The sequence below is a fragment of the Gigantopelta aegis genome, unplaced genomic scaffold (genome assembly GCF_016097555.1).
Source record: "Gigantopelta aegis isolate Gae_Host unplaced genomic scaffold, Gae_host_genome ctg4740_pilon_pilon:::debris, whole genome shotgun sequence".
Classification (NCBI taxonomy): Eukaryota; Metazoa; Mollusca; class Gastropoda; order Neomphalida; family Peltospiridae; genus Gigantopelta; species Gigantopelta aegis.
In genome coordinates, this window is record NW_024534016.1 from 43,647 (window position 1) to 69,807 (window position 26,161).

Sequence of the window (26,161 nt, forward strand, 5' to 3'; positions counted from 1 at the left end):
CTTCTCCTGGACATGTTCCAACTGTTCTGTCCTGGTTGTATCCCCTCTCCAGATATCGTAGGACTTAGCAAAATTATTGGTTTTAAGGGTTTGTAACGTTTTGTATTGAGATACTTACTTGTCTGAACTTTATTGTTACTGAAAATGTTCACGAACTGTGAAGAAAAATCTCACAAATGAACAACAACAAATGATGTTGATCGCGCGAACCGTGCACGAGAAAACAAACCGAACCAAAATGATAACGGTCACGTGGTATACCAACGTCTGTGACATTGAAATGGAAATATCCCGTCTAAAAATAGATTAGACCTTGTCTGCTCAACGGTTTTTTCTCAAACGTGCGCCCGTTTTTCAGAAATACGAAAAATGCATTTTGTGGTATTACAAACACCAGGATTACCAAAAAACACTTCAGGTGAATGGAAATGTATATTCTAAATAATAAACGGTAAGTAAAGTGCAATTTTATTTGTGAAAAAATGGGTTTAATAGCGAAAAACAACTAGCCGTAACTAGGGTGTGTCCCTTTAATGAATCCGGAAACTGTTTCGGAAAATTATTAGATTTTTAAAATGCATTTGTTTAATTTAAGCAGATGTGTTTGTTGTCATTTATGTTAAGAAGCTCAAGTAGTAAACGATTCAGTCCTTGGCCATACCTGGTTGTGACAGACCTACTATAAGCCATCCACACAACAGCTGACCTACTAAAGACAGTCATACAGCAGTTGACCTAGTAACACTGTCATACAACAGTTGCGCTACTAAAAATAGCCACACAGCAGTTGACCTACTAAACACAGCCACACACCAGTTGACCTACTAAAGACAGTCATATAGCAGTTGACCTACTAGAGTCCCACATACGTTGACCCAGTAAATGCATTCACAGAACAGAGAACAACTATAGACAGTTGTACAGCAGTTGACCTACTAAAAACAGTCATACAGCAGTTGATCTACTAAATACATTCACACATCAGTTGACCTACTAAAGACAGTCGTACAATATTTGACGTGATTAGGAATCCCACAGCAGGTGACATACTAGATATAGTCGTATAACAGTAGCTGACCCAATAAAGACAGCCACACCGCATTCCAATATCAAAATCGTATATCTGCACAAGGAAGAGTTGAAAGGACGTTAGGCAAAATCGTGAGTTCTTCCATGATCCACTATCAGGTGCTCATGATTAGGAGGACTCCCCTTCCCCTGGGAGATATCACTCCTTCACTGCAGCTCCCAAAAATACTAGTAGCTTAGAAAAACCAACATGCACAGGATAGAGCTCAATGGAATATATACAACTGTGATGACATGTACTCATGTATCACTGTAAAACAGTGATGATATCGTAAGGTGAGTCGTACATCAGTTGACCTTCCGACAGTCACACAGCAGATGCCTAACAAAAGACCTAGTCACGCACCAGTTGACCTACTAAATAAGTTGCTGAGCAGCTCATTAACTAAACATTTATTCGCACAAAAGTTGATCTACTAAATATTTTTGCACAGCAGTTGAATTGCTAAATGCAGCCATGCAGTCCTACTAAGGACAGTCAAACAGTAGTTTAGTTACTAAAGACAGTTCCAGAGCAGATGACCTGCTAAATATAGTCGCAAGAAAGTTGAGCTTCTAAATCTGAACGAAAAAAAAACATACTACATGACCGGGCTGTATTTCTGCACAATGCATCATCGAATAGGTATTTGGCAAAGTAGTGGCTGGTTCCATGAACCTCTATCTCGTGCCTAAAGACAGTTGCACACCAGATTACTTTCTAAACAATGTCGCACAGCATTTGTGTTACAAAGTACAGCCGACTTTACCGGCTTAATACTTAAGATTCACTGCAGTTGAGCTACTAAATATCGAACACCAGTTGACCTACTAAAACCAGGTAGGTATGACCGATGCGAGTACGACACAAGACTATTTCATCCTTCCTGCACAGCCTATAAGAGGACTGCCACTCTCCCGAGAATGGCTTGACAGAACGAAGCTTGTTCACAACCACACCGTTCCAATCATTTTGCCAAATCGAAAAGATATATTGGTGATACTATGTTTAAAATCAGTACCGGTATAAGGCACACCAACCCTGGCATGAGACAAATCCAAAGCAGACTTGGCGGCTGAATCTGCCTGTTCATTGTTCCTGATGCCAACATGGCTGGGTACCCCCAAAACATAATATCTTTAATGACAATTAAGGGATGGTCCAACTTCATATTGCGTAAAGCATGGAGACAGCAAAGTGAGTCAGTGAAAATAAATTTGGATAGAATCGAATCCTTTATTTCTTCTAAGGCTTTAATAACTGCCCAAAGTTCTGCAGTATAGATGCTGAGCCAGGCAGTCTCATGGAAAGCATTATGTCTGATGGAAACACTGTAGCACAAGCCACAGAATGCCCATCCCGTGATCCGTCTGTATAAACAGAAATGTAATCAGGGATCCTGTCTTGGATTTCCATGAAACAATTGTTTGTACACAACAACATCTGTACGATCTTTCTTTAGATGTGCAAGATCAAACATAATTGTAGGTGGTGTAATACACCGAGGCGATAAAACAAAACATGAAGGAGTTTCCAAAGTGTCTGGCAAATCAATGTTGGAAACAAAAAACGCTTAATGTGAAGACCAAATTTACAAATAGCATTCGGCCTTGCATCAAACAACTTCATATATTTGTTATCAAACACTGCATTATGTGTAGGATGTTACGGTAATGATTTAATTTGTGGTAGCATACTGCAAAGAAAGCTTTGCACGCCTAGCACCCAAACAAGGTGTGTGCGCATTAACGTACAAGCTCTCTACAAGAGACGTTCTACATGCACCAAGAAAAAGCCCAAGTCACTGGTTCTGTATAGGATCACACATCTGCAAGTAATACTTGCCTGCCGACCGATACACAATGCACCTGTAATCAAGATATCTACAGAGACGGAGCACAACCGTGCGGTCTGTTCCCCATTCCGTAGTACCAATAACTTTTAAAATATTGAGAGCTTTCAAGCCCTTCTTTTTAACATATTTTAGATGAGACACAAAGGATAGTTTCCTGTCAAATATAACCTCCAGAAATTTAGTCTCTTCCACAACTGGAATTAGATTTTTGTTAAAAAAAACAATTGTGGATCTAATTAGAGACCTCTTTTCTGGCAGATATGCATACAAACCGTTTTTTGCCTTTGAGAATCTAAAGCCATTGTCAGTTGCCCATTGATGACGTTTATTCAAACAAAGCTGCAACTTACATTTCAATGATACTCACATTGGATGATTTATAGCAAATCTGAAAATCGTCAACATATAACGAGCAAACCACACCAGGTGTTAAACACTGGGTGATGCTGTTAACGTTTTACATAAAATAAAGTTACAGGCAGGATACTACCTTGAGGTACACCCATCTCTTGTGGATGAATACCGGACAAAGTTGACCCCACCCGGACTTTAAAAGATTTATCTTTCAAAAATTGAGAAATAAAAACTGGAAGTTGACCTCTAAGGCCCATGCCATGGAGGTCGTTTAAAATCCCTTACTTCCACGTGGTATCATAAGCTTTCTCCAAACAAAAAACCCCCAAACACTAACACTAAGTGCTGATTATGGATAAAAGCTTCCCTACAAAACGTTTCAAATCTAACAAGATGATCAACCATGCTAAGTCTAGATATGAACGCACATTGCACGTTAGTAAGCAATGTATGGGATTCAAGATACCAGACAAGTCTACGATTGATAATTTGTTCCATGGTTTTACAAATGCAACCTGTCAAAGTGATAGGGCAATGACTAGTAGGATTAGTTGGATCCTTACCGGGCTTGGGGATAGGAATAGTAATTCATTACCTCCAATTAGAAGGAAAGTTACCAGAAATCCAGATGTCGTTAAACATATTCAAAAGAACCATCAAAGATAATTCAGGTAAATGTTTTATTAACTGATAATGTATTTCGTCTTGTCCGACTGAAGTATCATGGGCTATACAGAGAGCATCCTGCAATTCCTCCATAAAGAAATGTATGCTGTATACTTCAGCATTTTTAGATGAAACATTGATGGGCTGCTTTTCAGCTTTAGTTCCGACAGATGTAAATGCATCTGTACTGAAAGCAAAGGGTAAGTTATGCGTAAAGTTGTCTGCTAATGCATTGGCAATGTCACAATGAGATGTGACATCTGTATCACTGACAGATAATTGATGAACTGGATTACTGGATTCTTTACCATTAATTTTACGGGTCCTATTTGAAACAGATTTCAATGATGTTTGTGAATTCAGCTTGGAGATAAAATGTCTCCAAGTTTATTTCTTACTCTGTCTGATCCCTTAGCAATACTATAGACATACAGGTTATCCTCAGTAGGTTCACGTTTGAACATCTTAAGGAAACTGTTTCGATCTTTGAATGCATCCTTACACGTATCATTAAACCATGGCTTATTGAAATGCTTTGGCACTGCCGAAGTCTTAGGAATAGTTTCATCTGCAATGTCCTTCAAGATGGAATTGAAAAAAGACATGGGATCATCAGCATCGGTAATGGCAAATTATTGCAGACGAGTGCTGCATATATGCTGAAACTAACCCCAATTTGCCTAAGCCAACTTCCACCTTTCAAGTGATGCAGGCCCATCATTCTCCAAAAGAATGGAAAAGTGGTCACTACCACAAGGGTCTGGACCAACTTTCCAGGAGAAATTAACAGAAAGTGAAGGACTACAAAGCGTTAAGTCTATAGAAGTGAATGAACCACTGGCAGAATGAAAATATGTTTGCAGTCAATAGTCCAGTCAATTTACTGAAAAAATAGGCAAACTTGAAAACATTTGTAAAAGAAATCATTTTGATTGTTATGATTATACGAGTGTTTACATAATAACATATACAAAATGTAGAAAGATCGAAGTAGGGAAACACTCTTAAAATTGGGATTGATTAGCAGTTATATGGGACTTTCAATACAAGGTCCACCTTTGGCTTTTCAATTGATGGATTAACAGAAAGTGATTATGTAATAGTGATGCACACATAAAACTTGACATTAACATTCTTACTGAGTGACTTCAAACTAAATTGATGAGCCACTTAAAATGTTAAGACGTCAACAATTTTCAAGATGGCCCTCACGTTTTAACACATTTCATTTTTAATATATTAATTGATAGAATTGTCTCATTTTAATCATTTTCAAATTTGTAAGTATTTTCACTAATAGTCTGAAGTGAATTCAACCATTTTAAGCACAAACATGCTTCCCTTTTCTCATAATTTGAATGACAAAATGGTATCACAGTCAAAATGGTATCTCTGCAGAGTCGAAAGGTAATTTTGAAAAAGTAGTGAGTGTACCATCCACCCACAAAATGTCAGATTGCAATGATTGCAGGAGTTAATGCATCAAATATATTTTACATGAACATTAGACAGTCATGAATTGACTTCATGAAAGATGTTATACGGAAAACATTGTTATGTGATTCTTAGAATGACTAATTCCCTATGAAAACATATTTGATGTACCAAAAGCCTCAAATATGCTAATAATCGTGATTGTGCATTATGATATCCATAGATACAATATCAATCACACATCGAATATACCATACCAAGTTACATGTCATTATTGACATTGTCAGCATAGTCGTCAGAAAATCTTGATGAATTTGTGCAGCTGACACCTTTATACTCTTCACAGCCAAAATAATATTTCATGCCATGCTTCTCACAAGTACACCTTTTGGCGTCACAGTCTGTTTTACAGTTGCACTGTATCACTCTGAGCAAATCATCTGGTGCTGGTGGAAAATGAGTTGTTTGAGGCTCCAGCTTAGCCTGAATTTGTACCCACTTCCAATCGTCTGGATCTAGTTTGGTAGCTGTTACCATCCACTGTTTAGCTTGGAGATCCACACAGGCACTGTGGTATCGTGCTGCACCTGATGTTGGTGAAGTGTATGGACCCGTACAAAGTAAAACAAAACTAGCTGTACAGCATGTCAGTATTTTTTACAAGTGTCCAGGTTGCTTCAGCAAGAACAGGTTTATTAGCATGTCTAAGAAGCCCAGATGCTTCAAGCATAGACGATACAAAGTTCATATTTGAAGATGTTTGCAACATTTTCCGTAACGCCACGTGCAGCTGTCACTAAATGTTGCAAGAGCAGCTGAGGATCCACATGGATAGAACGTTTGACACACAGTGACAACCTAATGTTTTATTCTGAAAGTATACTCCAGGGCAATACAACCAGCCATTGATTTCAATATTTTATTTCTAACTTCTTTGGCATCATCAGCATTCACAGTATTATCAACAGGAATACCAGAGACAATGTTGAGAAGAGTTACATCAGGACCAAATGGGTTTTGATCTTGTATGAACCTCAGTTTTGTGTTGTATATCAGTAACTCCTGCATGGCACTGTTTACATGAATACAAGCAGGCATAAATTACCACCGCTGTGTCTGCGGAGTCGGATTCATTCTTCGGCCTCGTGTTAATCCTCTGGTTATCTTCATATTTCTCATTAATGTCTGTTCAATAATTAAATCTGAGATTAACCCAGCCCAGTAACGATCACTTCGTCGAATAACATAGTAGTCTGATGTGAACTGAGCAAAGACAACATGTGAGTCACGGTGTTTGGAGCATGATGTTTTAAGAAGCTCTTGAAGGCCTGACGTTCTCATGATGTGTCCCATGCTACCGAGAAAACTCATTTGTGTATGACATACATCTAGGCGAAGCACAATGGAATGGAGATGGCCGTTTCGTGGTTCATTGGTGATAATTATCTGAGCCTTCCACCACAATGGCTGATCAAAAGTGAGCATAGGCTGCATCTTATAACGTCTGGCCTCAGTTTACCATCCACATTCACAATAAAAAAATATTATATATATTAAAAAAAAACCCCACAATATTCTGTTTACTTTAAATCGAATACCTGTTCAAGGTCAAGGTTGTTTTAATCAGATATTTCCTTTTGGATTTAAGCTATTATTAAAATACATATTTATATCAAAATACACCGAGATAACAATGTAAGATATTTCTTTATTTTAATAAATGTTGCATTTATTATTTAGACCTGTAATAAGAATAATATATCATAAAAGCATTTTAGTTTAGTGTTTTCGCTGATATATCTAATATCATAAAAATAGTTTTTGACACAAATATTCAGACGATATTCATGATGGTGGACTTCCCCATTACAAATTACTTATAGTTATACAATACTAGTCATGAGTGTGAGGTTAGCGTATTCTTGAAGAAGAGAACACATTAACAAAATTAAAACAACTATAGTCCGTCCCATTCTCCTACAAAAAAATGTTTGTTTGTTGGGGGTTTTTTTGGTGTGTTTTGTTTTGTTTTGTGTGTGTGTGTGTGTGTGGGGGGGGGGGGGGGTTGTAAATAATTTCAGTTTTGTTTGACGTAAGAAGAAAAGTAAAAGTATTGTGGAAATAACAAAAAACTACTATTTTTGAGTACAATTTAGAAAACAATCGGTTCAGTAATAAATAACTTGTAGTAAATTCTACAGCATGAAAGGGGGGAAAGGGGGGGGGGGGGGTCCCTGTAAGCGATATTGATTTATCAGTTTACAATTTCATTTATATACATATATTTTCTGCATGTATATTTTAATTATCTATGGCAATTATAACTGAGTATGTTTTGTGTATTCTGCATATTTAGTTACTGACAATCATTGTTCTCGGCTGTCAAAATATAACGTAAAGTTCGTTTTATTTAACGACGCCACTAAAGCATACTGATTTTTTTTTATCTTATCGTCGGCTATTGGACGTCAAACATATGGTCATTCTGACACTGTTTTGTTTTTTTAGAGGAAACCCGCTGTCGCCACATAGGTTACTCTTTTACGACAGGCAGCAAGGGATCTTTTATTTGCGCTTCCCACAGGCAGGATAGCATAAACCATGGCCTTTGTTGAACCAGTTATGGATCACTGGTCGATGCAAGTAGTTTACACCTACCAACTGAGCCTTGCTCACTCAGAGTTTGGAGTCAATATCTGGATTAAAAATCCCATGCCTCGACTGGGATCCGAACCCAGTACCTACCAGCCTGTAGACCGATGGCCTAACACGACGCCACCGAGGCCGGTAAAAAATATAATGTGTCAATATGACGAGTTTGTTCCCTTTGCTTGTATGGCGCACTGTTCTAGACTTGTTCCACAAATCTGTTTATCCCAACTTTTACATAAAAAAATAAACAATGTTTCCCTACTTACATGTTTCTACATTTCTGATATGAGTTTAGGGACAGGGTTTTTAATTGTTAAAACTAAAATAAATTCTTTTGCAATTTTTTCCTGGGTCAATGCTTAAATTGACTGGACTATAATGTTGCATATATGCTAAAACTGACCTCAATTTGTCTTCGCCAGCTTCCACCTTTGAACCCTTTCAAGTGATGGAGGTCCATCATTCTCCAAAATAATGGGAAAGTGGTCACTACCACAAGGGTCTGGACCAACTTTCCATTTCAAGAAAAACCAACAAAAAGTGAAGGACTACAAAGATATTTTGTCAGTAACTAATAGACCGGTGCCACAAATAATTTGCTCTCTGGATTTGCACTCCCCAGTCAATACTTTTGTTTGTGTGTGTATAAAAATCTTCATAATGTGGAGAAACTAAAAAGTATTTCCCTCACGGCCAACAGTGTGCCCCAAAAAGGGGAGTTGTGCTGTATTGGCCATTCTCAAAGAGAATGTTGCACCCCTGCATCACGATGAGGTTACAACACACTCAGGGGTTCCTCTCTAAATTGAAGTTCAAAAGGTTTATTTATAAATCAAGTTCAATAAAACACTAAATCCGTCAAGGTCATATCCAAAGGTAAAATAATAAGTTTTGAGAACTAATAGGACTACAGCAAGTGATGACTTGAAATGGAATAATACAAAACACCTGTGTAAAACATGTAACTGATTGCCTAAATATTTATAAGTTACAAAGTAATTATAATTATTATTGAGTGGTGAAATTCTGTGTAAATTCATTTTAAAATATTTCTCAATATATTTAATTGTATTTCTTAATACTTTAGATTTATTAATTTGCCAAACATAATTTAGAATGCCACAAAAGGTACTGGGGGCAGGCCAAGAGGAATTTATTGGTTGGGCTTTCTGCCGATTTAGCGTGCTGGCTGTCTGTGTGTGAATATACGTATCTTTATTTTGTCAGATCTAAGCTAGAAATACATACCCGTTTATGTACTGACATCTGGTGCAAATTGGGTTTAACGGTTGATCTTTTTCTTCTGGCGTGGATGCTGCACCTTTTAATGTTTGACACAACTCTCACATGTGGTCTGTATTTATAGCTGCCATCTACCTCCTGCATTGGGCCACATTGTATTTCACTGCAAGGAGTGGTATTACACGCTGGACAACTGCAATACTCCACTGATGAATCCCAACGCTTTAACTCGTGAGATGTGCTTTCGTTGAAAAGGTTGTTTTGGTCTTCAACACTACACATAAAATATTTGCAGTATCTATAAGCACATTATACATTATCAATTACATTTAGTGAAAATATTAAAACCTTATAACATCCATTACGTTCACGGCATTCAAAACTCAATTTGTTTGAGTAGAAAATTAAGCTACCGTACGCATGTTAAGTTTTTATTTCAACATTTTAAAGATAGTTTGTCAGTAACTAATAAACTGGTGCCACAGATAATTTGCACTCCCCTGGATTTGCACTCCCCAGTCAACATTAGACGTAGAATAAGCACTTCCCAGCGCATATTATACATGCAATATACACTCCACCAGTCTATATTATATATATAATATGCACTGTAACGCCGCATATAGCGCGCACCACATATATCACAACTGTGAGCGTTATGCGTACGCATATAGCACACACCAAGATATATGTGGCGAAAAGGCATGGCCATACCGCATAAAGAGTAAATGAAGATTCTTGATCCAACCGTTCTTACATGTAAGTTATTGATCAGACAGCGCTTAACTTCTCAAGGTCACAGTGACCTTGACCTTTGACTCAGCGACTTGATAGGGGTCATCTACTGGTCATGGTCAACCTTCATATCAAGTTTGAGAATCCTAGGTCCAACCGTTCTCAAGTTATTGATCGGAACCCGTTTAACTGCCCAAGGTCACTGTGACTTTGACCTAGCGACCTCAGAATCGATAGAGTTCTTCTACCGGTCATGACCAACCTTCATATCAAGTTTGAGGATCCTAGGCACAACCGCTCTCAAGTTATTGACCGGAAACCATCTTGTTTGAACAGGCTCAGAAAACTATGTTTTATATATTAAGAAAATGTAATGAATTTTGTTAGTCTATAGAATACCGAATCCAATTGTTCGACTCAGTTGTTGTACCTATTTTGTTGTATCGGTGCGAGATATGGGGTTTTGCCAATCTCGATAATATAGAAAAACTTCATATTCATTTTTTTAAATATCTAGCTCCAGTTCGAAAGAATACTCCTGTAAATATGTTATATGGTGAATTTGGAAGAAAACCCCTTTACCTGATTGTATTTTGTAGAATGGTTTGTTTTTGGACTAGACTTTTAACACGTAAAAGTACAAATTATTTATCCTTGTGCGTTTCAAAACTAATGTTTTTATGACCTTTAATTCAATATGGCACAGAATATAAATGGATTGTAAATATGCAAGATATATTTTAAAGACTCTACCTTTTATAATAATGCATGGGACGCACAGCATTTTATATCTGTTCCATGTCTAAAACGAACCATAAAGTAACCTACGAACTAGAAGACCAATATTTCAGAACTGGCACAGCAGTATTACTGAATCAGGGAAATGTTCTACATACCTGCTTTTTAAAGAGAAAATAGAATTTGAAAGTTACTTTAATATACTTAACAGGAAAAAATATACCACTTTTCTCCGATTTCGTATATCTAATCATGTCTCACCAATTGAAAAGGGCAAGTGGTCCAATATTCCAAAAGATAGAACATGTACATTATGTAATATAGGTGATATCGGAGATGAGTTTCACTATATTTTTATTTGTGATAAATTCAACAAGGAACGAAAAAGATTACTAAAGCCATACTATGTTATTAGACCAAATGTAATTAAATTCAGAGAACTGTTCAACTGTAAACGTGTCAACATCCTTAAAAAACTATTAATATTATAAATAACCACTTTACCTCCTGAAATCCCATTTTATATAGCTTAATCTTACTTATTTGTTTTCTATAAACACTTGTCACTTAACGTATGCGTGTATATGTATATATAATTTATATAATGTACTCCTCTGATGCCACCGGATGGTGGCTTTGAGTGAAATAAAGTTCTGTTCTGTTCTGTTCTGTTCTGTCTACCGATGCGACATACCGACCGACGTGAGCAAAGCAATATACCACCGCTTCTTCGAAGGTGGCCATAATAATAAATATCACTGGTAGACTAGTGGTCCAATAAATAAAAGTAGCCTGGGTAAGGGATAAAAGGGAGTAAGGAATTGTAGGCGACACATTGTAGCTTCATGATTGCCCACTTGTCAGAACATATTACTTCTGGTATGCAAATTACAGATCAGTTTTGTTTTTGGGTTTTTACATCCGAGCCCAACTGAAATAAACCATTCGTTTCGACGTAATGGTATGTATTTTATGTAAAGCTTTATCAAAATTAGCCGGCAGTTTAGGAGGACGTTGATGTCGTTTGAAGCAGTTTGTTGACGACGGACGCCGACAGAACGATGATCCAATAGTTCCCATAAACATTGATTGATCACAATCGTTTCACCATAAAACACTTCATGCTCAGCGAGCTAAAAATAAATGTTTTGTTTCCGCTAACATGCTACACGAAGAAAACTAGGGCAGGTAGGTATGCATCCATATTTGGTTTTGTTTTTCATGGTAGGACAAACTGGATACCAAACTGTTTTTATTAAATGAAATAAGTCTGTATATTATAAATAAGCTTGTCTATATCTATGACCAAATGGCAACTTCCTAAATGAAATGTCCAATTCTGAGATGAATTATTAAATTCTTATGAGTTGTAAAATATGTCCTGCATTAAAACACGTTTCGGTCAGTTTATTTCCTAAAAAAGTGTAAGTTATAGGGGAAACAATAGAGATGGGGTAAAACAAATTGGGTAGGTAGGGGTTAGCGGAAACAAAAAAATCATTTCAGCCGCCAATATGTTCCTGTTTCCAACTAGTTTGTGTAAACCGAAAGATCATTAAACAAGTGGTTTAAAAGACAAAGAAAAAAATGGGGCGCCAGATGTCCAGTATACTACTCCTACTATTACCACCACCCCCAGCGTTGCTATTGGCTACTACCGCTGCTGCTACCGTTGTTGTTACTCACTAAAAGGAAAAAAAAAATTGCTAATTTAACTTGCGGCTGTTAATGATCACGTGTTTGTTACTGCTCCCAGTGCTTGCTGCTACTACTACTTTCTGCTGCATCTGGTACTTCCCATCAGCTACTACTATATGCTGCCTACTGAGCCTGCTGTTACTACTAATACTATTACTACTAATACTCACTACTACTGCTAGTTGCTCGCTGCTGCTACTACTATACTACTGCAGCCGTATCAGCACCTGAAGTAGTAGTATTAGTCGTAGTAGTGGCAGCAGCACATCGGTAACAACAGAAGGCAGTAGTAAGCAGGAGGAGGAAAAGGGGAGCAGCAGCAGCAACAACAACAGCAGTTCAATAATTATTAAAAAGTCTCGAATGTCCAAACCATTCTATTTCTTTTCACAGGTCATATATCCTGTTTCGGACATTCAAGCATCGGTTTGCACTTCTTTTAAAATCATCACTAACATGTTAAATGAAATATGATTAGAAGTTAAACAGAATAACACACAGCCACACACAGAGAGAGGGAGCGAGAGACGGAGAGTGAGAGAGGAGAGAGAGAGTAGAGGGCGAGAGAGGAGAGAGAGCAGAGATAGATACAAAACAAACTACATGCATACATGGTTAGTCTTGCAATTTGCGGGCGATTCGGTGCCACAGGTTCGAGTCTCTCTCTCTCTCTCTCTCTCTCTCTCTCTCTCTCTCTCTCTCTCTCTCTCTCTCCTATCTCTCATCTCTCTCTCTCCTCTCTCTCTCTCCTCCACGAAAATAAGTTGAAATGAAATCTACCAGTGGTCACCGTTTGAAGGCAGTTCCCCAGACATTAGTACACCAAAGTTTTATGAAATAATCGCTCCTCATTTAAGGCTTACTAACCAATGAACTACACCTGTTGTAACGGGTGCAGGTAACAAGTTAAATCTGATTAGTATTTGTATGTATTCATACTTGCATTGCATCGTACCGATCTGCTTTTAACAATAAATCTATAAAATCAGACCTCTTTTTCGTGTGATTGTAATCAATAAAACATTTGGACTATGCCTTAGATTTCAGATTTTAAAAGGGATCATTTGTCCAAGATACGTTATGGTCGCCATCGTGGATTTTCAAGATGGCCGCCATGCAAAACCTATTTTGTAACATAATAAAATATTCTGTAAAGAATCACATACACTGCCAACATAAAATAAAAAAGAGAACTGTAGCAAAGTGATGCTATTCATACATGTTACGCACAATGTTCGTACCTCTTACAGTGACGTCAATAACGCCAAAAGGACAACACAACACTGTTAAAAGTAGCAAACCTATTCAAGCGGCCACCTGTTTTAACAAAAGGTATTGTAGGAAGAAGCTTTGTAATTGTAAGAACGTTTTATATATATATATATATATATATATATATATTACTTAAAATAAAGCAAACTCATCATCCTCAAATCTTAGAAACACCGTCCGTAACGTCTCTGAACGTAGTTCTATAAAACAAGAAACTCATCTGAAACTGTATAAAAGTGATACCTCCAGGATTTTATGAAATCCTCTACATAATGTACCCGCGTTCCATTTCTCAACACAAAAGCACCTTCCACGGTGTTGGAAAGTTTTCCACAGAGTCCTCCACTCTTGCTAACATCGTGAACGGACGGAAAAACGAAGACATTCATACTGTTCTCTCCACCAAATTCTGTACCTATGGAGACTTTGACAACTGCCCCTGATGGTATCAATATCTATAAAGCAGAACAAGGAAATTTTTTATTTATTTCCATTTATATATTGATATCACACACTCACAAACAAACGCACACACACACACACAAGCAGCGAGAGAGAGAGAGAGAGAGAGAGAGAGAGAGAGAGAGAGAGAGAGAGAGAGAGAGAGAGAGAGAGAGAGAGAGAGAGAGAGAGGGTGGGTGGGAGAGTCAGGGATCGATGGTTTTTTTATATATTTGTACATGCATTTATATATATACATCCTATATATATATATGTGTGTGTGTGTGTGTGTGTGTGTAAATATTCATAATTTTTATTTCATTTCTATTACTTAATTAATAAATGTTATTTTCTTTTATTATATTAACTTTAATTTCATTTCTTTTCTTTTCTTTTATTATATTAACTTTAATTTATTTTTACTTTTAAGTTATTTTATTAACTTTAATTAATTTTCAGTTTTATGGTTTTTGTTGTATTTATTATGGAACGAGAAATGTCTTCAACGATCCTTTTCCACATACAAGATTGTTCCAAGATTCATTTTCCTCTCATAATGCACCGCGCGTTTTAAACAAAAGTCATACAGTCGGACGTTTTTCCTTTAGTTCAAAGTGAAGATCGTTTCAAAGTAAGTATTTCTTAGGCTCCAGATGATCGAGATAGATCACAGTACACGATTTGGGTGGGAAAACGTGATGGTAGTTGGGGTTTTGGGTGCGAGTGCGAATAATTTGTACATGCTCATATACCACTAGAGTTTCGAGCATGTCTGTCCCGGGGCCTGTCTCTGGATAGACAGGGGCTTGTCCCGGGACAGAAAAAAAATTAAGCGGACAATTTTGAAATTTACATCCAAAAATTAAATAGTGGGCCTTTAAAATTTTGATGCGCATCTGTAATATAATTAATAAAGAAAATTCTACTCATTAAATTTGGTCGCTAGATTAGATCAGGTGGTCAAAAAGAAATTAGATAAGATAGGGGGGGGGGGGGGGGTGTAGAGAGTGAAAATGGGCAGAATTTTGAAAATAGCAGTTAGTAAAAAAGGTAATAGAATTTAAAAAAAAAAAAAAAAAAAAAAGTTACAAGCCAAAAATAAAGAGAATTGACTGTTCGATCGAATATTTATATAATTTGGAGCATTTTAGAAGGACAGTCCAAAAATAAATAAGAGAAAGAAGAGAGGATCAGACTATTTAATAATATTAAAAAAAGAAAGTTTATTTCGACATAAACTTTTGAACGAAGGTCTAAAAGTTTAAAGTCCGATCTATATGTCCACGTGAGTGGCCTCGTTAAGGCCGTTAGGGTGCACAGCTTGTAGGGTCGAGATGGGTTGCATCCCGTCAAGAAAACCCCTAGATTGACAGTCGATAGACGTTGGAGGTGTAGTGCTGTGCTGAAATACAGATCTTGAGAAGCCGGATCCGTCTGAACGAGAGAGAATCAGACTAGGGTATAGTCCAGTCGTCATAGGTTGGTATAGTGGTGCGGACGGGCCCGTCTCCGGAGGATTCGAGATGGTATCACAATAAAACAAAGTAAAGTCTAGAAAAGAGTAGTAGGGGCCGACCCTGCTTCCTATTTCTTCTTAGAGTGGGGTGGTCAATCTTCCAGTGCTGCTAGGACTGGCTCGGACATGTAGAGACTAAACGCGAACAACCGTGGCGTTCTGCAGAATGGCCGTCATACGAGTCACGAAAAAAGGAAGTCAACATAGTCAGACGGAGAAATGACGTGGAGGCAAGGAATCTCGCTAAAAAAGAATCCAACCTGGTGGTGCAGACTGTCGAAACGTTTTTTCTTTAATTCAAAGTGAAGATCGTTTCAAAGTAAGTATTTCTCAGGCTCCAGATGCTCGAGATAGATCACAGTGCACGATTTGGGTGGGAAAACGTGATGGTAGTTGGGGTTTGGGGTTTTTTGGGATGTTTTTTTTTTTTTACCGCTAATGGCGTTGCTCGTTCCCAGGATTAACTTTATTAGTGCTTGCACTTGTAGTCAAAGTTAATCTTGATGAACTTCTTGACACAGTGATACTAGATGAAATAAAATTGCATACATGTTTTGCCCAAATGTTTGTTTGTTGTTGTTTTGTTTTGTTTTTTTACAACCAGCACACTCACATTTATCACCAATCACAGGACTTGTGGTGTTCACTTCTCTATCAAAAGTTCGGTGCACCTCGAAATTTGACCCAGCCGGAAGTTATTTGGTTTAGTACTACATATATATATATACAGAACTTCACTTCCGTTGTTTTCGCTTCCTATCTACTGCACGAGTTTATTTTCCGCAAGAATATCATACCACGAGACCGCGTAGCAATAGCGAAAACAACGTATGTGAAGTTCGGTATTTATTACATACCTTCTTTTATGTTTGACAAAAAACGGTTTTTAATTTAAAGGGACATTCCTGAGGTTGCTGCAATTTTTAAGATGTTATCGACTAACAGAGACTTTTTAACGATTGTAATTACATATCAAATATATTTTCTGCATAATATATCAGTGGCTATATATTAAACGTGTTTCTTATCGTTCTAATATTTGTACTAGGTTAAATTTCATTTTATTTCCTAAAATATATTTTTTCGTACGTACGAAATTATTTGAAGACAAAATCCATTTTGGGCTTCTTATAAATATTAAGACGACCAGAAACACATTAAATGTACAGACAATGATATTCTAAACAAGAAAATATGTTTAATATGCAAGTTTAATCGTAGAAATATTTTATTAGTCGGAAACATTTTACAATGTAGCAAACTCAGGAATGTCCCTTTAACGCCATAACAACACTGTGTTAAATCCATGATCAAAACCCCTTCAGTGGCGTAGAAAGGTGCCAAAAAGTGTGTGTATGTGTGTGTGTGGGGGTGGGGTGGGGGGGGCACACTTATATTTAAACACGTTTACACTATATAAAGCAAACTATCTGAATGGGGGTGGGGGTGGGGGGGGGGGGGCACACGCCCCCTTGCTTCCTACGCCAGTGTCCTTTCATGGATTCATTTAACGTTAAGAATCATACTCTACGGCAGCCTTGTGTAATGTTTCAAATACAATATGACGTCATTTGTAAATCATATATGACGTAAGTAAATAAAAGGCACTAACTGCAGTAAAAAGAAAAAGGGAATTCCCCATTTAAAAGTTCCGGTCCAGATTGCACATAATGTGCGATACAGGATAAATGTATTACACGGTTTTCAAAAGGCCTTTATCACTATAGTAAGATTGAATAGGTATGTAATATATATATTTATCAATTATTGACCGTCATTGAGGGCAATATCATGTTTTATGGACCGAAGAAATTGATATTGACCGAGGCCAACGGTCAATATCAATTTCTTCGGTCCATAAAACATGATATTGCCCGAAATGCGGTCAATAATTGTTTTATTACATAACATGGGCGGATCCAGGAAATATTTTTAGGGGGGGACCAAAAAAGAAGGGCACATTGACTCGTCAAAAGGGCACCTTACTACAAGTTTTGATATTTACAATTAATATGAATTCCTACAGTTCTACGTCATAATATATTAGCAATAATGAAGTAAATTGGCGTCACTCGCGTTAGAACCTCAATGGGGCCCCATTGAGACTCAATAACACAGACACATATCTGCAAGCTTGCGCATGTACACGAAAATCTTGATTTCATTTATCTACAATATAATTATTGTTTACTTAAAAAAAAAAAAATTCTACAAACAAAAAGGGCACTTGGACATGTTGAGGGCAATTGAACAATTTGGGGGGGGGGGACGCGTCCCCCTGGTCCCCCCCCCCTTGGATCCGCCCATGCATAATGTCATCCATAAGACTCGTACATTCCTGCTTTGTTTATCAGAATCGAAATACGCCATCGCTTATAATTTCCCGCAATGCGTTAAAACTGATGGGATTTAGTGACGTCACGTAATCCTATGACGTTGTATGACACGCAGAGGAATGCGGAAATAAACAGTTGAAACATTACCAAGAAAACAAAATTTAAAAATAAAATTCGAGATATTATAACCAGCAAGAGTGTCAAAATCATATTAATAGCAAAATAAAAAACAAAATGTGATAAATCTGAACATACATTTATACTGAACAGTTACCGATTACCTTCAAATGCATTTTTTATTTGTAACATAAAATCCTGCATTTTGATGTATTTTGTACGTTTCTAAATCTGCGATATTCTCCATATACAATTTGACGATTACTGACCTTGTTTTTGTCGTATTTGCGGAAATAAACTCGGTATGACTAAAGATGTTATCTTTTTGCTGAAGGACAGCAAAGTGTTTTGTCACAAGTTTGTGCTTGGTTACATTGGAATTAGCAGTTGACGTTGCATTAATTGGATAGAATTTTGTCTCATCTTTATTTTCATTGGTCAGGGCAATATCACTTTTGATGGACCGGTGAGAACGTCTCTGGGCAATATCACTATTTACGGACGGTCATGTGACTGGTTTTTGACCAATAGATTGATAGATAGATAACAATTTAACGTGTCCATATACCACTAGGGTTTTGAACACGCCCATCCAGATCCGACCTCCGATAAGATCGGTGGCCTGACTCGGGATGAGGGGAGGATTGAGTTTAAGGTGGGCGGAATTTGGAATACGAATTTAGTAGTTAGGTCAAAGACCTAAAGCCAAATTGAACTCATTCATACAACTCATGTCTGGACAAAAATTTAAGTCCAAAGAACAAAATTAGAGTGCTCGACCGAAAGGGTTTTAAGGTGATTTGAGCAATTTAGACGGGCTGCCAAAATAAAGTGCGTCGGACTGTTTACAAAAATTAAAAAAAATTAAAATAATAATAATAATAATAATAATAATAATAATAATTAAAGTCCAACTAAGCCCTTGGAACGGTTGGCGACTACGGGGACAAGATGAAGTGCTTGGCTTTGAACTGTGGCACCAGTTTCCTCCAACGGTGGGCTAGCAAGGTCTTAGCTAGCTCGACGTAATTGGGGCCGGCGATGATCTTCAGTACTCTGTGGATGGTGTAGTTGTCCATGTCTTCGAAGAGTATTCCCTGTCTGTAGAGATCATCTCGGCGCGACGTCACCACAAGTCCAAACTTCCCGTCTCGTAGTTCCATGGCGTGGATGGCAATCTCAACTCCGTCAGGAAACTTCTTAAAGTTGCCCTCAAGAATGCCTCCCGGTATTGAACTGGTGTCCGAGGTGTCCCCGACCAAGTATCGAGCGTACTGGCCCTTGATCTTGGAGATGGCTAGGCTCCAGGCGGCGTCCCTGCCCCGGGCGGGCCTTGGCTGTCTGGTCACTACTCGGTGGGGCGACGGCCTTTCGCTTCGCAGCAGCGCCATCCATAGGGGTATTGGCGGAGCCCCCCGGGTGTGGGGGACTCGACGCCGACCGCCTCGAAGGGGTTGGAACGGGAGACGCACGCCGTGGAGTTTCGCAGATCGCTGTGTCCAACTGCGGCGTCGACTGGTCCACTGGCTCAGTCTGTTCAAAGGTATCTGCGTCGGCTGGCACTGGTTGGTCGGGTCCCGGGGGTGGGGGCGGCGACGCAGACAGGACCGCCGCTGGCGGTTGAGCCGCCAGTTTAGGTCCCCCCTGAGCCGTCCCTGGTGCAGGTTTCCTCTTCCTCCTCCCTCTTCCCTTCCTCTTCGTCGTGTTCGTTACCGCGTCGCCATACACCAAAGTCACGGTTGCCCGTGAGCCAATGTAAGCGACGCGGCACTCTAACAAAGAGCCGTAGCTTGCAATATGTCCCCCCAGGTGTGTGTGTGTGTGTGGGGGGGGGGGGGGGGGGGCAACTCGAGAGAGCAGAGCGACACGTCTTTCCTCATCGAAGGCATAGCTCTTAGTGACCAATAAGAATACAGATATATTTTTATTATGTATGTTATTACCTGAGTGTTTTTCGGTATCGTCAATATCATATATTAGGAATAAAAATTGTATTATGCGAGGATATATAATATTGACGATACTGAAATACACGAGGGTAATAATCTCTTTATCATATAAGCTCAAGCTTAATACAACGTGTTTTTGTAAACTGTACACGCAACTTTATTTCCAGGCCGCCATTACTAAATATTCAAATGACGTAAGTATATGTGGTGCGGTGTATTTTGAATGGAAATTACGTCAAACTCGAATGACGTCATTTTGGATGTCCTTACATCAAAATAATTTTATGCCTAACGTTTATTGTTTTCTGAACGCTCGACAGCTTTCGGTGTCAAATTGCCATTGAAATGTTTTTATTTGATGACTATGAATGCATACGTCAATCATGGAATGTCACCCAAGTACGTTTGCTTAAATGTCAATAAACCTAGTGCCGAGATTCGACTAATTTACATCTAATTTGCAAAGTTATCAAATTCTTAAAGTATGTGATCTGAAAAATATCACATACTTTGATTGCACTAAAAATGTAAGATATTATATGTAAATTTATATACATATATATATATATATATATATATCAGGGTTGAAAATTAACATAAAAACCGTAGTCGTAGTCGCCAGCAGGGCCAGTTGAAGAAACAGTTTACTGGCCCTTCTCAAATTCAACTTGCCCTCCAATTATAACATTCACATTTAACTGCACAGCCAAAATGAAAACTAGAATGTTCTTTCTTGAATAGTAAGCATGTGCTCTCCGTATATAGTCCGTTTGCTTCAAAAGAAAACCAATGAATTGGCATGTAACTTAACATAATGAATAAAGTTAATATTCATATACAAACGTTTCCTTAAGTTTTAATCCCATACCAACTTAAATAACTTTCTTTCTTTTTTAAAATAAGTCCAGCATAAATAAAAATGTTTCTTTCCAAATTACCATTAACTTATACAGATTAAATGTCATTTTTAATACAGAGGGGAAGATAAAATGCTAGAACAGCCAAATAATGCACCTTGACTTTCATTGACTATGAAGTAAAAAAAATAACGCAGTACATATATATAAACTAGTGGCGATGCAAGAGGGATGAAATAACCTTTGTGGCGATGCAAGAGGGTAAAATCTCCAGTAAAGTATTTTCTCGTGAGTGGCTGTCCTCCTATAGACGAATCATCCACACTTGTACGTTTTGTACGTAAATGCTACATAAATATCGAAACAAAGATAAATCTGTGAAAACCCATTTACCAAAATATACGATCATAAACAAATGTACTTATTTTTTATTACAGTAATATTTGGACGATTATGTCATCATGTAAGTCTTGATGTCACTTTAGATCAGTTCTTATTTCATGCAAATCGCTTAAACGTAAAAGAATACCAACAACGACAGTCACTTAACTGACCTTTGGAATAAGCCATGTAGTAATGCAAAAATGTCATTGTTATCTGTATATGCGCACATGCGCTCACGTTAATGTGTTAAAACTACAAGATTTTGATTGTGTACCAGAATAATCTTATCTAATTAATTTGATTCTTTTTTTTTTACCATAACATTGAATAACAATTGTCAAATATTAGCTCTACTAGATAATTATGGTGTATCCAGTCTATTTCAATAAGCCGACAACTTCCAGATTTTCAAAATACATGGAATGTCTTCAATACGTTTTGAGCTCAAAGCCACAGAAGCCGAGTCTGGCGCTGTCAAAATATAGAGCATGTGCTATGTTAGCCCGAGTACTCTGACTGTAAGAGAGCTAGACGGACATTTGGACATAAACACGCTCTCATTACAGTCAGAGACCAACCTATGTCTTTTTTTGGCAATTCCTGACTACCAAACGGTAGGCAACGAGTCCCGCTCTAATACCACAACAATCCTATGTTTGATGTCAAATACCTTTACATCAATCATTTTCGAGTTAAGTGATACAAAAAAATCCACATATTAATCACTAATACACTTACTACAGAAAGAAACCCGACAGCACCCACATTCAGCTACGCTTCGTGACACTCCGTCGCAACAATTGCAAAGCTCGGCGATCTATTTCGAGACGTAGACCACGTGATCGCGCACTGGGCGATTCCGCCTTGTGCAGCAGTTACAGGGGCCGTCTCATATCAAGCGAAGTTACAACATGGAAGAGTTGGCTAATGCCGTTTTGGATGAATTTGGATTTCATTACGTCATTAAACCAAAACAATTACACATTATTGATTCCATTTTGAATTTGAAGGATACATTTGGGTGTTATCGACAGGATACGGCAAAAGTATGTGCTAAGTACTGCCTCCTCTTATGAAAGATGAAGTAAGTAGTAATTTAATTTGATTATTTTATGTTTTATGAATTAGTCATTAGTACAGTAGTAGAGTGTGTGTGTGGGTTTTTTTTTCTCAACAATTACGTAACGCTCTTGAGGGGATGGGGTATCATAAGATGTATTCCGAGGCGTTAAGGGGAAGGATGGCAATGCTTGTTACTGCAAAATCAAAATTGAATCGGTGCATAGCTCATTCGATCTTTAAAACTTATCTTATAGTTGTTTTGCTATTCAGATCAAACTAAAAAATATTGAAATTTGTTTTGTTCAACGACACCACTAGAGCACATTGATTAATTAATCACTAGCTATTGGATGTCAAACATTTGGTAACTCTGATATGAGTATTGGAGAAGAAACCCGCTACATTAGCAATGGATCTTTTATATGTACTTTCCCACAGGCCACTGACCAGTTCTGGTGCATTAGTTGGAACGACAAAGAAATCAATTGGTTGAATGGATCCATCGAGGTTGTTCGATCCTGCGACGCGAACACTCAAACGACTGAGCTGAAACCCACTCCCTAAGAAATATGCGGAAATGACTCAAATGTGAAACTGTGGTGTAATATCTCATTAAAAAGCAAAAAGAAAAATAAAGAAGAAAAAGGCGGTAGGATACTAGTAAATTAAGTATAAAAAAATAGTTCAAATTTTGTTTTGGGTTGGTTGTAAGTATTCTGTTTGCTTAATAACTAATTTCATATGAACGATCGTTTTATCCAAGCAAATGTAAATCACATATATGTATGGTAGTTAATAATTATTGACAATGAATTAACCTACGTAGAACACAGCCCAATTGTTTTCAACAACTGAACAAAGACCGATTCTGTAACACAATACTCAATGATCAGTTGTAGACAGGAGTTCCGTCATAGTAGAAAAGCTGACGCCTAGGGACCGATGGCGATGAGTTTCGCCGTATGCATGTATGGCCACAAATGACTGCCAGGTCCGATGTCGGGAATTAACCTGCTTATATCAGTTTGATGTTCAAGTACGCTACCACGATTTCTGATCAGGGCCACAAACTTTACTCAGAACGAGAGGGTGTGGGGGAGTTTTAAAAAAAGGTTTAGAACTTTTTTCAGCGTAGAATGTAGCCACAATTAATGAGATTACCCATCGATACGCATTGGCAGTTAACAGTACGACAATGATATTTGTCGCTGATTTACAATTTCTTTTTTGACTGACGATTTGTTTATGAAAATAATAACCGCTTGATATGAGACGGCCCCTGTAACTGCTGCACAAGGCGGAATCGCCCAGTGCGCGATCACGTGGTCTACGTCTCGAAATAGATCGCCGAGCTTTGCAATTGTTGCGACGGAGTGTCACGAAGCGTAGCTGAATGTGGGTGCTGTCGGGTTTATTTCTGTAGTAAGTGTATTAGTGATTAATATGTGGATTTTTTTGTATCACTTAACTCGAAAATGATTGATGTAAAGGTATTTGACGTCAAACATAGGATTGTTGTGGTATTAGAGCGGGACTCGTTGCCTACCGTCTGGTAGTCAGGAATTGCCAAAAAAAGACATAGGTTGGTCTCTGACTGTATTGAGAGCGTGTTTATGTCCAAATGTCCGTCTAGCTCTCTTACAGTCAGAGTACTCGGGCTAGTGCTATGTATTCTCCTACCAAATCTGTAGTTCGCGTCAACACAGACGCGGTGTGTTTTGTCACATTCAATTCAGTTTCAGTGTCATTCTTTTTCCAACTGGTACTATACTCGCCAGACATTACAATCGATGGTCGCCCAACCGACTACCTCTGTAAAACTCGTAGTCGCCCGTAGCCAATAAAGGTCGCCACGGGCGACCAGGTGACCCCACCACACATACACTTTTTGGCACCTTCCTACGCCCGTTAAAAGTATTCCATTAAAAACAGAAGAAATGATGGTGACGTCGATGAAAAATGAAAGGCTTTTTCTCCAAGAGATCTAAGCGAAGTCGATATAGGTCACATGGTTACACTTTAATATGTGAAATCTGTGTAATTATAATCGGTTTTTGTTTTTTTCAAGATTTCTGTGTGAACAAAATATTGGGGAAATCTAAAGGTAGGTAGGTAATTTATGGTAGTTAACAATGTGGTTCGAACTTTAGAGCGTTACGTAATTATTGAACGGCTCCTGCAAATACTGTAACCTCACAGTGGTGCAGGGTGAACCATTCTTCCTGAGAATGGCTAATACAGTGCACCTCCCCTTTTGGGACACCTTGTTTGCCGTGAGGTGCGACCCGTGAAATTGGATGATGTGATCCTGGTAGCTGAATTGGGACATACCTGCTGGTGTGACTGCTGACAATACATCGCTTTTGCCCCGAGTTCAAATAAACAGGTGGTCAGTAGGTGGTCAGGGAGGCCCGACCTGATCAATCGGCTGGTCCTGCCAAGCTCAAGAGCAAACAACCCATTTCGTTAATTTATTGATAAGAACAAACTCCGGTTTCTGATAATATTTATATCTGTTGCTCTTTGGGCGGTGGCTATGTCAATTGGGTGACTGTTCATTCCATTGCCCAAGTATATCAACTATGTATACCTGGCACGAGTTTCTACTGGTTATCCGTAGAATCGTGTTCCCTCGTTGGACTCTGTGGTGGGTGGGGACATGGTTGGTTAAGATGGTTGGGCAAGATTATCCACAATAAAAAGACCACCTCCAAATCCTATGGTAACGCCCATACTCCCGCCCAATGGAAAATAAAATCCTGCAATGGAACTGTCATGGGCTTAGGCCCAATTTTGATGAATTAAGTCTTTTAATTCAAAAACATAATCCTCTTGTAGTATGTCTTAAGGAAACGTTCTTGAAGGCCACTAATCGTATTTCCATGAGAGAATTTAACCTCTTTTATAAATTTCAAGAAACTGAAAATAGAGCAGCTGGGTTGTTTTCATTATTGTTAATGAAAACATTCCTCAGAGTATAGTAACATTAAATACTACTTTACAAGCTGTGGCTGTAAAAGTTACAGGTCATAAAACTATTACTCTGTGTTCAGTTTACTTGCCACCTCGTAATCATTATAATTTTAATCCTAGGGACCTTCAGTATCCTCTTGACCAGCTTCTTGCTCCCTTTATCATTGTGGGGGATTTTAATGGTCACCAGTCTTTGTGGGGATGCGAGGATATTAATATTAGAGGAAAACAATTGGAAGATTTAATTCATAAAAATGACTTACTTTTATTCAATGATAAAAGTCAAACATATTTTCATTCTGCCAGTGGTTCTTTCACTTCTATATACTTAATGCTTTGTAGTCCTTCACTTTCTGTTAATTTCTCCCGAAATGTTGGTCCAGACCCTTGTGGTAGTGCTCACTTTTCCATTATTTTGGAGAATGATGGACCTCCATCACTTGAAAGGTGGAAGTTGGCGAAGGCAAACTGGGGTTAGTTTCGGCATATATGCAGCACTCGTCTGCAACAATTTGCCATTATTGATGCCGATATTCCCATGTCTTTTTTCACTTCCATCTTGAAGAACATTGAAGATGAAACTATTCCTAAGACTTCGGCAGTCCCAAAGTGTTTTTTTATTTATTTTTATTTATAAACCACGGTTTAATGATACGTGCAATGATGCATTCAAAGAGCGAAACAGGTTCCTTGAGAGGTTCAAACGCTTGCAGAGAGATGAGACAGAGTAAAAAATCACCTTGGAGACAGTTTTTTTTGTCGATTTCCAACATTGATTTATCAGAAACTTTGTACACTCCTTCTTATTTTG

At 38.1% G+C, this 26,161-nt stretch overlaps 1 protein-coding gene across 1 annotated transcript in view; it reads right to left on the minus strand.

Annotated features, from left to right (window-relative positions):
- LOC121392882 (von Willebrand factor D and EGF domain-containing protein-like) overlaps positions 1 to 24,735 on the minus strand; it is a gene marked incomplete at its 3' end in the record, with an annotated part of 63,857 nt that extends 39,122 nt beyond the window's left edge. Inside the window, exons 1-3 of the mRNA XM_041523930.1 lie at positions 24,709 to 24,735; positions 13,959 to 14,170; positions 9,279 to 9,546 (exon numbers count right to left, since the gene is read on the minus strand). Of these exons, the coding sequence (XP_041379864.1) occupies positions 9,279 to 9,546; positions 13,959 to 14,170; positions 24,709 to 24,735 (507 nt within the window). The remainder of the gene's footprint in view (positions 1 to 9,278; positions 9,547 to 13,958; positions 14,171 to 24,708) is intronic.
- Between the last annotated feature and the right edge of the window lie 1,426 nt (positions 24,736 to 26,161).